Source organism: Uloborus diversus, chromosome 10 (genome assembly GCF_026930045.1).
Source record: "Uloborus diversus isolate 005 chromosome 10, Udiv.v.3.1, whole genome shotgun sequence".
Taxonomy (NCBI): Eukaryota; Metazoa; Arthropoda; class Arachnida; order Araneae; family Uloboridae; genus Uloborus; species Uloborus diversus.
In genome coordinates, this window is record NC_072740.1 from 14,200,368 (window position 1) to 14,214,264 (window position 13,897).

A 13,897-nucleotide genomic window follows, 5' to 3' on the forward strand; every position below is an offset into this window, starting at 1 on the left:
CATTCTGAATCGTAAACATGATTACAAAATTTATAAAATTTTATTTTCTTTCTTTGTAAAAAGTGTATTTGCAAAAAAAAAAAAGTGACAAAACCTGGATGGGCAAAACGTTCCCGATTTTTGGAGAAAAATCGGAAATCATTTTAAATACGATATTTTGTTTTTATTTCTTCACATTTTTAAAAGTTGGGGGATAGAGCCACAAACTAATATGTATTTTTTTCTATTTAAAACATCAATATCGAGGAGTTTCTCATCATTTTTATGTGCTGTGTTTATGGCAATGCGACATTTCTGAGCATTTAAAAATTTTTTGACAGACTCTTACTCTTTCCGGGGTGCGGCAATTATACGGATGCGGCGTATCTACTGTAAGTTATTGTACTTAGTGGGCCTGATCAAAGGGGAGGGGGGAGAAAGAGATATATATATATGCAGGCATTTGATGCCAGGTGCTCCCCCTCACTCAATTTCGTGAACAATTTCCGAATGAATATTTTTGTTGTATGGTGAGGATTGAGATAAACTACATGCCTTCCCTTTTATGCACAGAAAAACATTAGTAAGTGATATTTGTGTTTGATAAAAATGTTATGTTTTCCATGCATGGATGTTTCCTTTTTTTTTCATGACAAATTTTGGAACAAGAAGGAGGTAAAAATCATCAAACCATTAAAACAGTATTCGTTTTTATTGCTTGATTAAAATTAGAACTGGCCGTCACTTTGATTCCCCCCCCCCCCCGGAGGTGGCTAGCAAAGGATGTATACTTAATGCAAATTTTATTGGAAAACAACGAAAACGGCACAAACTTGTATAGCTAAGTGTTAATTTTCCAAAGCCAGGGAGGGGAGAAATTGACCCCCATAAATGAAGTGCCTGAAACAAAAATGTATGTTGAATGCTAAAAATACATAACATAGTACAAACCCTTTAGTTGACTTATTTCGTTATTTATTTAGTTGAATTGTTTTATTATAAATTTTATGTCCCATATTTAAGAACACATTTATTTTATTCAGAAAGTTACCGCGATATAGCCAGGGCTAGGGCAGAAATACATGAAATACACTGCCAGCTCAGTCAATGGCTGGCGGTGTATTTCATACATTTATTTTAGTTCTGCATTTTCGGTCGTTTTCCTTTTTTTTTTTTGCAAATTCAAACATCTGCTTTGTTTATGCAAGAAGGCATGTCAGCTGCTGATTAATTTTAACTAAAACTAATTTAATATTTGCTTTTGTGTCATAGTTTATGATAACAGGAGCTGAAAGTGATAGTATTTTTAAATGATAAATAGATGCTGTCGAAGGAATGTTTTCGTTTTTGACAAAACAGATCTTTAACAAAAATGGTTTTACTGAACCAAAATAGGCGTTTTATTATTATTATTATGATTATTATTGCTTTTTTTTTTTTTGCAATCGCTATATTGCATTTTATTCTTTCACACTTAAAAATTTTGTTACTGTATTGGTGAAAGGTGTTTCTTTGTTTAGATTCTATTTTCATATTTTTGTAATTAATATCTTTGTTTCCACCAGTTTATTTTTCATACTAATGATTGTCAGTCGTCTTGACGTGTGTGAAGTCCTATCTCTTCCTATTTTTTCCTACTTTTTTAAGTGATTTTTTTCCTACTTTTCCTACTTTTTAAATTTTTGATTCCTTATTTCCTACTTTTTCCCCTCAAAAAACCACTTCGGGGTCTGCACATGTATCCGTCATGGAAATCTTTTTCTATCCTTCTTTTGTCTAGTTTGTAGACCTAGTTCCATGTAGACATAACATTGACATGATTATACATGACATAATACATGATTCTGTTCAAAATTGCACTGAATATATAATCATCTTAATATTGGTTATTTCTTCCTACATAATGAAAATTTTCCCTTTCTACTCAATGTTGGCAAAGGTAGTTCAGTTGACAAGAGTTATTTTGCAGTATGCTCTTGAAAACAGTCTATAAAATAGCTAACCTGAAACCATTATTTGGGTGTTCTTTTAAACATGGTGAATGTTGAGAATTAAAAACATTTGTCATTCCATAGAATTGTTTTTCCATAATCTCAATTTGAGAGATGAGTCCTCTTAAAAAATGAAGGGCCTGTTTTAACAGTTACAGATTTCATTGGTTTCAATAGATTTGGTGGTGAATCTTGATGTAATTTCAGAATTTCACTCAGAGATGAAATTTCACATGGTAATTATCTGTCATATCTGTTTAACATTTGTTTTACTTTCCCAAAATCCCAGTGGCAGAGGACAAACAACTGTTTTCTCATAGGGAAGTCTTGAGAAATCTTGTTAAATTTTTTCAGTGTTCTTTCTCGAAAAAGTCTCCTACAGTGCTATTCTTATTTTGACCAGCATATATGCTACTGAAAGCGCACAGTTCTTTTACGGTTCCTGGAGTGATGTTAGTAAAATCCTTAAGAAATTAGCAAATTTTATTCCGATACTTTTCTGCCTTATCTCTACCCTGACCCGTGATTTCGAATATTTCCAAAGGGTTAATGAATTTTTACTCAACATGAATTTTATCGGTGTTTTGGGATCTCACATTATGCAGGGATCAAAGTCGTCCTATATTTCCTATAAATCCTATTTTCTTCAAAAAAGGTCAAAAACCGGCCTATATTTCCTAATCCTATATTTCCAAAAAAATCCTATATTTTTGGTACCCCAGAGGAACTCTACCCCTTATGCATAAAAAGTTATGTGATCTTTTATTGAAAGTGACTTTATGAAAAAACAAGCTCTAAAAGGGATAACTGGTGAAAATTTACTTGAGTTAGATCCAATAAAATATTTGAAATTTCATGTTGATAAAACGTTGCCCTGATAGCCCAATATGTACCACAAAGACATTTGTTCCAATTAAAAAATATTAAAGTATCCCGCATTTGGGCTAAAATTTATATATATTTTTTAAAAAACTAATATTTTTTGATTTATTTTTTAAAAAACATAAGGTAAATTTTCATAAATAATAATATTGTACAATATGAGCAACAAAGTAAGTAATTAGCATTAAGTAGGAGATTTTGCTCTCTTGCAATATTTTAGTCTCCCTCCCACATAGTACTCAAAAAAGTGGGTTTTTTCATGTTTCAATTAAATTTTTCATTTTAAATACTTATTATTTTATTATTATTCATTTGCAAATGTTGATTTAAATATGTGTCTGCTAATATTTTTTAAAATTGATTTCTAATATCAATTTATGTATAATTTTTTAAAAAAATAAATAGAAAAAAATGATTTTTTTGAAAAAAGGCCTCCTGCTGTATACCTTAATATTTTTTAATTTGGATAAATGTTTTTGTGATACATTTAAAGCTATAGGGGCAACATTTTATCAACATGAAATTTCAAGTTTCCAAAAAAAAAAAAAAAATTCTGATTCAGCCTAGTACATAAGTTCCGGTTCACAGACGCAAGTCGGCACGGGTTGGTGTTGCTAAAATTATATGAAAATTTTTAGTTTTGTCATAGGAAAAATATAAGAGGGTGTGCAACTTGAGAAACCAATTTTCCTTCTTTTTTTTTTGGATACACCTAATGTACGTCGATGATGAAGATATTCCTAAGAATGTAGCAGATAACCCCGTCAATAAGTATTTTAATTTTATCTTTAACCTGCACTAACCTAATTTGATCAAACTTGTTTAGGCTGTCCTGATTTTCTCTCATGACCAAAAGGAGAGAGGCTTAATAAAAGAATTGTGGCTAGTGACAAACCAAACATGAGTTTAGACACAATTGTTGCTCTCATAGTGATAAAAGACTCGGTAAAACACTGGAAAATGTTGATGTAAATTTAAAAAAATTATGCAGTTGTGCCAATGTGCACACTTGAAATATAAAGAACAGAAAGAAAAATCTGGAAGAAATAAGAAGGAAAAATATAAAACCCAAATCGAATGATATAACAAAAAAATCTTCTTGAGATAAACTGAAAGGATTTAAGGAAAGCATTAATTCAGCTGAGGCAATGATAGATGAGAGGAATATGAAATTAAACATTAGGACTCAAATGTAAATGCATGATTGACATTGAGGCTGGGCTAGCCGTAATAGACGCTGTTAATAAAAAATTTAAAGGCTGCTTAAAAAAAGTCACGCAGTACTATGTAATTTGTTGCTAAACCATTTGGATTTTTTACTAAAATAAATTCTTATTTCCCATAATATTAGCATTGTTTTTATTGATTTTTTTTATGTGTGAGAAATTTAAATTTTTATATTCTGACAGCAAAGAATCAATATGGTGTGTCTAACAAATTTTGTATGCATACTTTTTCATCAGTAACACTAAAAGGTAACTGTTTTTATGAAGTGTATGCAAAATTTAATCACTTTTTGGTGTCCTATAAGTCCTATATTTTTTCAAAATGTGTCCTATATTTTTTTTTCAAAAAATGTCCTATATTTTGTCAGTTGGTCACTTTAATCCCTGCATTATGAAAACCTTCCAAGAACCCTACAAGGCCTGAAGGTTAACATCTGCCCAAAAATTGCCTATGTGTCTACTTCTAAGTTACGAGTCATGAGAAATGTGTTAGAAATCGGCTTATTCAAGCCATAGACAATAGGGGCTTCATTTACTTGATGTGAAATTAAAACTGCATAAAACAAAACTTTAGGTTTTAAATCTGCATTGTTTATAAAAAAAATCAAAATATTCTGATTCACAAAATTGGTTTTGAAATAAAGAAGTTATCTTGCCACAACTTGTATTATTTCTTGAATTTCTTGAAGTTATGGATCTTGAACTTGATATTCTCCTGAAGGCTAAAAATGGTTCTATTTACTGTCGAAATAGTGATAATATCTGGGAATTTTTTCTTTATGATAAATTTTCTTAGTAACAGATTTAAATTTTGTCAACTTTAACTTGATCATTATGATATTATAGTACAAAATAGGTGTAGATGCAGGGTTTCCAGGTGAAAATTTTGGAAAATAGAAAATCCACTTTGAGAAATTGCCAAAAATTAGGCAGCCTACAAAAAAAAAAAAAAACTCTCCTTTCTAGATATAGTAGGAATCATTAATTGCAACCATTCTAAAACACTTATAGAACATTTCCTGTATTTTTATGTATAAGATTTAATGTATATTTAAATAATTTAACATTTTTATAAATCTCTTGTTTAAATAATTGCTTAATTATTCTTTTTAAATCTTTCATTCAATAAGTTTTACGTTTCTTCTTATTGATCATGTTATGCATGGTAAATGTAGATTGGTTTGGCTAATGCTTTTGAATTTTTTCTAGCCAAGTGTGATCAAGAATAGCCAGAATGGTTAATATTAGTCAAACCTGGCAACCCTGGTATACAGTACAAATTGTCTAGGATGTTCTGAACCACCACTATCCCAGATTTCTGATTTTTCCTGATTTTTTGAAATGTTAAAAAATGCTGTTTACATATTTAGTTTTAAAGTCTACATTAAATTCTAAATAAGAAGAAAAGTCTTGAAATGTTGCAAAAAGAAATAGGGTAACGGCATCAGTTACAGCCAAGAGTTCAGTAACAGAGAGTCATAAGTTTAGATTTAAAAAATAAGGATTTTAGGCGGGTAAAACTGATGTTGCTGTGACCCATGAACACGATGCAACCACCTAGTGCTATCAGAGTGAAATTTATGAGCTAGTTGGTACTTACAAGGCAGTGGTGGAAGGGTGTGAAGAGACACCACGGGGTCAGCTGGTGTGTGTTTCATGTTCGTTTGAATTAAATAAGGCTTTAATTCTAAAAATAAAGAACTTTTGCACATTTTGAATAGAAAAAGGGAGTTTTATCCATTACTCATCATTTCATCATCCTATCTGTTACTGGGTATCATCAGATTTTTTGGTGCCTCTTACAGGGGGGGGGGGTCGGACCTTTTTTCGAAACTGAGCAAGTAAAGCTAGAATTTACTAATTCAGAGGATCCAGAAGCAGCCAAATGTTGGATGAGATGTAGTTGCATAAGAGAAAAATAGTTTTGAAAGTCTAAGTACATTAAAAAGCTCAGAAAATCGAGTTAACCCAAGAACAATGTCTTTATCATGTCTGTTCCTGGTGCCGTTACCCTAGTGATCCATTTCAAAATTAGAAGGTGGACAAAAAATGTTTAAAAAATTTCGTCAACAGACGAAAAAAAAGTCAAAAGCAAAAAAGGTTTTATGCTGTACCGAAGGTCCGTAAATTGAGTGTACCTCTCAGACCTATTGTTTCAAATAATAAAAAGTTTTTATTCACTAATGTACCAGTTAATGGGGCATTGGATTGGTTCAAATTGATACTCCAAAAACCTCATTTTTCTAGTTTTGAGCTTGAAGAAGTTGTTTTTCTTATTTGTACTCATCTTGAGCAGAATACTTTTGTATTTGACGGTGTATATTTTTGCATTTGTTTACTAGTGAGTAATCCTTAGAGCCCTATTTTAAGTGACATTTTGACTATTTTGAGGCCAAACTTTTCAAAACCATAACATTTCTGTTCTATGTTCCTTTATTTTGACGATTGTTTTGTTTTACTTGACCAAAGTAATGGCGAGAATGAAGCTTACTCTCTAAATTGTATCGAAACTTGCATTCAATTCACTATCAAAATGGTAACTGTTAGTTCTCTCTCTCTCCTTTTTTTTTTTTTTGGTCTTTTTTATTATTAAAACTGATAAGGAATTTATGACTTTGCTGTTTCCTAAGCCTTTTACTGTTACACTACCTCCTCACAAATGCTTTTCTCATCTTCCCAATCCTTAAGTTGGCTTCATTTAAGGCTTTTGTGTTCTGTACTTTGAACATCTGTTCTTCATTCAATTCTTTAAATGCTGAGCTTTCTTTCCTTAAAACTGGCTTTCAATTGTTGTTTCTCTTATAACATGATTCTATTTATGATATGTTAATTAAACCCTCCCGCTGAGGCAATGTTTGTTTTTAAGCCTGCTTATGCCATTTTTTGCCTTTTTATTCAAAAATCACTCATCTGGTTGCAAAAATGTTGGAAATTTTTGGTTTTGGTATGCTTTTTTTCTTTTGTAAATAAGATCAAGTTTACTAGCTTGAAGCCCCTCATTGGCATAGCAACTGGGGCATTCGTAGCATTTCTTGCAAATGTTGGCTTGGTTATGAAAGAGCATGAAAAATGCATTAAACTCAAGTTAAAACTAAGATAAGTTTTTCCTTCAGTTAGAATAATTAGTAATTGTTCTTCGGTCTATGATTTCAATTTTTGGAAATTTACTTTGCTTGAAAAAATTCTCATTCTTTAGTCAATGAGTCAGTGCTATTCTTTCCTGATATTTGGAAGGTATTTTTATATATTTGGGCGTTTCTCTCACTCCATTTGCTACTTGCCTTCTGATTGGTTGTCTTCCTCTGGTGCTCTCTCTGAGTTGACATGTAATCTGTTGATCGGCTGATTTTTGTCACTTGTCCTGTATCCTATTGGTTAATTTCTCTTCCAACCCATTTGGTATATATACCAGTGTCTACATGGCTGAGGTCTTTTCTTACCACATTTTCTTGTATGTTGAGCATTTTTTACACTGTTGAAGAGGGTCCCTTGTATCCTAAAAATAGTTACACATTGTATTTTTTTTTTTTTTTGATAATTTGTTTTATTTGCATTGTTTTCTCATGCCGTGTGCTAATACCAGAAATCTAGTAATAGTAGGGAAGCCCAAAGTGTTTTTGGGGATTAACTCAAATGCGTCAGATAAACATAGGGGAGATACCTAACATCTTGTTGAGTACCTATGCCAAATGTTGACCTTTTTTGTGAGTGGATGCATCAAGGACAGCCTGTCAGATTAATAAAAAAAAATTGATCATTGGATTTATTAAAGTGTGCAGATTAAGATAAGGTGGGTTAATTACAAGCTAAAAAGTACATTTAGAAAATCTGACGATTTGAGCGTAACACTAGGGTGTGGGAGAGTTACAAAGTTGCAAAAAAAAAGTATTTTTCCCTAGCTGTTAGATTAAGAGTACCCATCAGAATATTCGTCAGATTTTAAGCTACCATGACTGGAGCATTAAGCTGAACCTTGACAGAAACTATGTGCAAAAAAGTGGTGTGTGATGGATAAAGCGTAGGTCATATTTGGATTTCACAGCTCATTTTACTTAAGAATCTGCAGTAATAGTATCAGATGCAATTTCATTTTTTATTCCATGCAGTGTAATTGTTTACACTTTTTTCAAAACTATTGATACTGTATATTTCTTTAGGCAAAAAAACTAGTTGACGACATCTGTAAGAATGGTTTCTTTGAAGATGCATCACTATTGTGCAAGAGTTCTCCTGAGGAATTAGTAAAAGAATGTGATATCATTTTTGTCTGTGTGTCTGATTTTCGTACTATAGAATGTGTAAGTTTATCTATCTCTCTTGCAATAATTTTATTAGATATTATGATTTATGTGAAAAACCTTTTGGTATTAAAAATATTTCCCAAAGCATTTAATAAAATATGTAGACTGTTTAGATTGACAGGGTGCATACAGACCCCTGGGATCCTGGGAAACTACATGGAAAAAACAAATCAGTTTCCAAACTACTTGGAACTCCTTGGATTTTCTAAAAATTCTTTTTCCTTGGGAATTATTACAAATTAAACTGATGCAGCTTTGCTAATGTTTGTGATAGTTAGAAAAAAAAATCATTGCATTTTGGTTGCAAAATATAATAACTGTTTGGCACCCCATATAGTCTTGCGGTGGCACCTCCTAAAGATGCAGTGCAATTATTAGAGCTTGATGTTATTAACAACAAAAGAGTCTTGGTATATATTTCCAGCAGTTGTAGGGTTTCCACTGGCAACTAAAAAAGCGACTTTTGCGACTATTTTCATGGTATTTACCCACCTGTAAAACTTGGAAATGTAAGGAAATTTTTCGTACTGGAAAAGTCAGGGAAATTTAGTGTTGTATGCAGAAAACCTGGATTTTTTTTCTTTTAAATTGTAACCAGTTTCAAAAGTTTCCCTTTTTTTACAGTTTAGTAAAATAAATTTGGTCAGAAATGACTAAAATATTTCTCTCCTTAAGCCAGTTCTTCAACCCCTCCTTTTGTTCTTTAGTTTTGCACATTTCTGTTTCCTTTGGGGGTTGAGAAGTTTACAACCCCTAACAATGGTAGTTAGGTTGCTTCTGCAACTACCGATGAAAAACTGTTTAGTTTTCCCATACCAGTTACAGACAAGCTGTTCGAAGTAAGGGTAAACTAGTTTATAGATAAATGTTCAATTTCAGTATTACTATTGTGTTTGTGTTGTTCTTTATCTCTGTAGAGATGTGTTTGTTAATTTATGTTTAAATGCTTTGAAACAATTCCTCTTGAATCAGAGGCAAACAAACTAAAAATGTCATCAAAGAAAAGGCTTTTTCCACTGAAATTTTGTTCGAGTTGGTGTGTAGAGAACTCAGCTGTTTCACAAAGGGCTTTACACATTTTGCCACTCTTAAGTCTTTGTTCAAAGGGCAGAGGTTGCAAATGTTGAACCAATTACAAATACCTATGACACAGTGAAATGGACATTGAAGTGCAGTGAACTTTTGGAGGCAATGTTGGGTTTCTTTATTTTGGTGGCATCAGAATCGCAAGGTTTTTAATAAGATTCCAGGCTGGTGAACCAATGGCCCTTTTCCGGTGTGAGGAGATGTATTTGATGTTTAACAATTTAATGAAGCAATTTCTTAAAAGTTCTTAAAAGTTTCCCAAAAAGCAAAGACTGTTTTCAGGATGGATGGATGTAATAGTTTGAAATTTACATTAAAAAGTGATATAAATGTAACGTGTATAAAACATCACATAAGCACAGCCAACCATTAAAAAAAATCATGAAAGTAGCTAAACTAACCTTTTAAAAAGCGCCTGGAAAATTTTTGTTTGGGGTTGGAATAGTCAGGGAAATTAAAAAATTTTTTTGAGTAGACACCCTGTATTTTTGTCCGTAGGCTCACATGTGGATTTTTTTGGTCAAAAAAGGCCCAAAAGCAACTATTTTACCAAAATTGGCAACTTTTTCCAATTGTAGACTATTTTTCATATTTATGATATTCATTGAAAAACAAATAGAAATAACGATTTTGAGCGCATCACTTGCACGTGTCACAAAGCTTGCACCATGTAATATATTTTTTGACTGATTGCTTCCCCCCCCCCTTTGGAAACTTCAAACTATGAAGGACAAATGCAGACATAAAGAGGGTATGGGTAGAAAGATATGACAAGCTAATACAGGGGAAATTATTGTGTTTTCTTGAAATATTTGTTAAACAGTTCATCAATGCAGTATCTTAGCATGGGTATGATGTGCTCAACACATGCATCGAAAATAATACTTCCCATGATTTTGATTTCAATCTTTTTTGCATTTTGTAAGTATTTTGATATTTTTGATAATCGGAAATTATTTTGACGTGTACTATCTGAGATTAATTTATTTTATGAGTTTATATTTGGATAACTAATGAAAAAGCAAAATTTTGAAGCAACAATTAACACTTACGTCACAAACTATGTTTCCCGTGTTTAAGCTTTCAATCTTTTTGCATCTTGTAAATATTTTTATAATAGGACATGATTTTGATATATATTACTGAAGATGAACTTATTTTAGTTTTTATTTTAATAGCTAACAAAAAATTTTCATTTTATACTTATGTAGGGTAGACCGGGGCATGTTTACACATGGGGCACATTTACGCAGTGCCCTTTTTTCAAAACGAATTATACCTGGAGAATTAACAGTCATAACCAATTGAGGTTGCTCCCTAGCAAATATCCTCACAAGTTTTTGAGCTTCAGTCGAGCTGCGGTCTAGCATGCAGAAAGAATAATCTGTTTTCCACCAAGTCGAGTAAATTTTGAGCTAAACGTCTTGAAGCCTATTGTGAATAAATAATACTTAGTTAAAAAATAACAAATATATAAAAATTACCAGAATTTTAACCGTTTTTGAGAATTGTATTTGTATGAACTGATATGTTATTAAATATTTTTGTACGTTAAAGATATAAATCCAAACTTGCAAATGGGACTAGTTTACGCGTTAACGTGTGAGCACCTTTACGGACTTTCTTACTGTGTCTTACTTCTAAACGTGCCCTGAGGTTTTTTTTGCTTCGAACTGTTTCAAACCTTTTTTGTATTTTCAGGCTATTTAGTTTTAAAAACCACCATTTAATTTTTAATTGAGTTACGAATTCGTATCTTATTGCTTACAATTATGTGGGGTTGTCTTCATGCCCGTTTTGCTTTTACTTTGTACACTTTTCCATCTGCAATAAATTTGCTTTATTTTAACACTGGTAAGACATGTTTAAAACACTAATAGAACTACGTTAGATGTCAAAATAAATATGCGTAAACATGCCCCATGTCTGGGGCACGTTTACTTATAAAACCAGTTTGTAAACAATTGAACAATTCCTTTGTAAATTCTATACATTTTTGTCTTTGTTGGAGTCGAACATATTAGAACTGTTTTCTAATTTTTATGAGTTCTGAAAATGTTGGAAATAATATGGTTGACTCGGCATATATGACAGCGTACAGTCATTTCAAGTACCTTGTTGTAAGAAAAGTAGATTAGTTTATCCTTATTCAAAGTGAGGTACTTTTGAACACGTGTGTTAGATGTAATTTTTTTGCTAAAGTTTGTATGAACCCTGGATTGATCTAGATCTACTGTGAAATTTACGCTTAATAAAATGCAAATAAATAAAATTTCCTTTTTATTTTTGTTAAAAATAATTTGAAAATTTTTCAACTCAAGTTTGAAATCATTTACAATTTAAGTTTTCAAATGTTATCAAGATAAATGCTGGCTTGCTTGTTTAACTTTATTGTTGTTTTAGCTTTTAAGTACTGTAATATATGCAAAAATCTTCCTATCATTTCGAAAAAAGTTTAAGCATTGAAAAAATAAACTTATCACAATGGGGTAATCATTTTGAAGAAAGCATTTATTCAGCATAATGAAATTACTTGAAATGGCTAAAAAGATTTTGCTAACAGCTTTATCCTATAGTAGTATCTCATAAAATATTCAATTTTTTGACATTTTTAAGGTTTTCATTTAAGCGATTGGTTGTTGATTTTTGTTAACTTATACAAAAAAAAAAACATTGCAAAATTTTAGGCCATACCTTTCTGTTGATGATTCACTAACTTGTTTTTGAATTAAAATTTTTATTTTAAAAACCAAGTTGTTGTTAATATGAGAAAGTGCTCCAGTAGTTGGCCATAGAAGTCCAGTGCTCGACCTGTATGAGCCCAGTAGTCAGCCATTTCATTTTCATTGCTCTTATTTGGTGTGAGTGAATAAATTTAAACAAAACTGAATGCAAAAATTACAGCACAGCAGTGTACCTGCAAAATTATCTATTCTAGTAATTACAAAAGAATTCTGCATTCTTCGTAAAGTTGGCCTTATATATTTTCTTCCATACTGCAACCAGTTTGAATATGCATGACATGCAATACATTTTTCATTATTTATCTTCTACATCAACGGTTCTCAACCTAGGGGGAGGCAGGGAGAGAACCTAGGGGGTAGCAGAAGAAGGGGGTGTGAGGGTATATCTGATAAAATAAAAATTAAAACACTGACAATCGATTTTGTGGTCACATGTGAATATTAAATAACAGTGTCAACCCTCTCATTAATGTTGTGAAAGTGACTAGTATGCAAGCCAACCTCACCTGGATCCTAAATTACCTCAAAAAAATTGTGTTTACTTCTTTTCTTCTTGGATTTTGTATGTTCTGGTAATACAGTGTTCAAAGTAAAGTTTTTAGCAGTTCAGTTAAATTTTGCATGTGAAACTAACTAGAATTTTCCTTATTTACTAGTTTTCAGTTAACCTTATCAGCCCTAATTTCCTATTATACTGTTCGTATTAAGCATGTATGGGGAGAGACATGACCTCATAAATATGTTGACCATATATGATGGGGGGGGGGGGTGATCTCTTGCCAGTCTTCAAAGAGTGCCGCAGAGCCTGAAAGGTTGACAACCACTGTTCTACACCACGAACTAAAATGATATTATATACTGCGAAAGTAGAAATTTAATGTTTGGAAAAGACCCCTGTTGAACCAAATTTTTTTGGGGAAAGGAATTTTTAAAACTTTCAAAACATGGGAATTTTGATTCCCCCTCCCTCTGGCCGATAAAGAGCAAATTATTGATCAATATCATTGACACTTGACTGATCTTATGTGCATTAGAAAAAATACTCTAACATTCGGGACCTAACATTAAAATTGTAGTTTTGGAAATAATTTCACCTCCAAAACAATGCAAGTAAAAAAACGTTTACTTAAAAGATTAGCAATAAAAGCCACATCTAAAATAAAATTTATTAGAAAAAACAATGGCACTTTTGAATGAACTGGAGTAAGTTGAATTATGAAGTTTTTTGGAGCAGGGGGGAAGAGGGCGCAAGCGGTATAAATTGATTGCATTTTATAGGAAAAAAGCATCAAAATACAAGCAAAAATGCACAATTGCAAAAATCCAGAGGAGCAATTGCCCCCCCCCCCCCCCCTCCCGATTGGCCCAATGATGGGTCTGTCTGTAGGTAAATTAAAATTGAGAAATGGGGGCTTCATCACATTGATCTTACAGCTTTCAACAAGAATATTAGTAAATGATGAACAAACTAAAATGGAATGTGTAACTACGTAATGCAATTTTGAAACAATGTGAGCATTATTTTAACAGGAAATAAATTTTAACTTCCTGGAGAAGAAAACTCAAGGACTTAATAATTTGGTTAGAGAAGCAGTCATAAGAAGTGGTACCAATTTTTGAAAAAAATAGCTTTTATAAAATTCAGGCTTCTTGAACCTTTGGTGAAGCAAATAGTTTAGCATAAAGAG

At 31.9% G+C, this 13,897-nt stretch overlaps 1 protein-coding gene across 1 annotated transcript in view; it reads left to right on the forward strand.

Moving 5' to 3' along the window:
- The window catches only part of LOC129231377 (uncharacterized abhydrolase domain-containing protein DDB_G0269086-like), a 102,888-nt gene that overhangs the window by 52,687 nt on the left and 36,304 nt on the right, over positions 1-13,897 (forward strand). Inside the window, exon 8 of the mRNA XM_054865673.1 lies at positions 8,236-8,376. Coding sequence (XP_054721648.1) covers positions 8,236-8,376 — 141 coding nt within the window. The remainder of the gene's footprint in view (positions 1-8,235; positions 8,377-13,897) is intronic.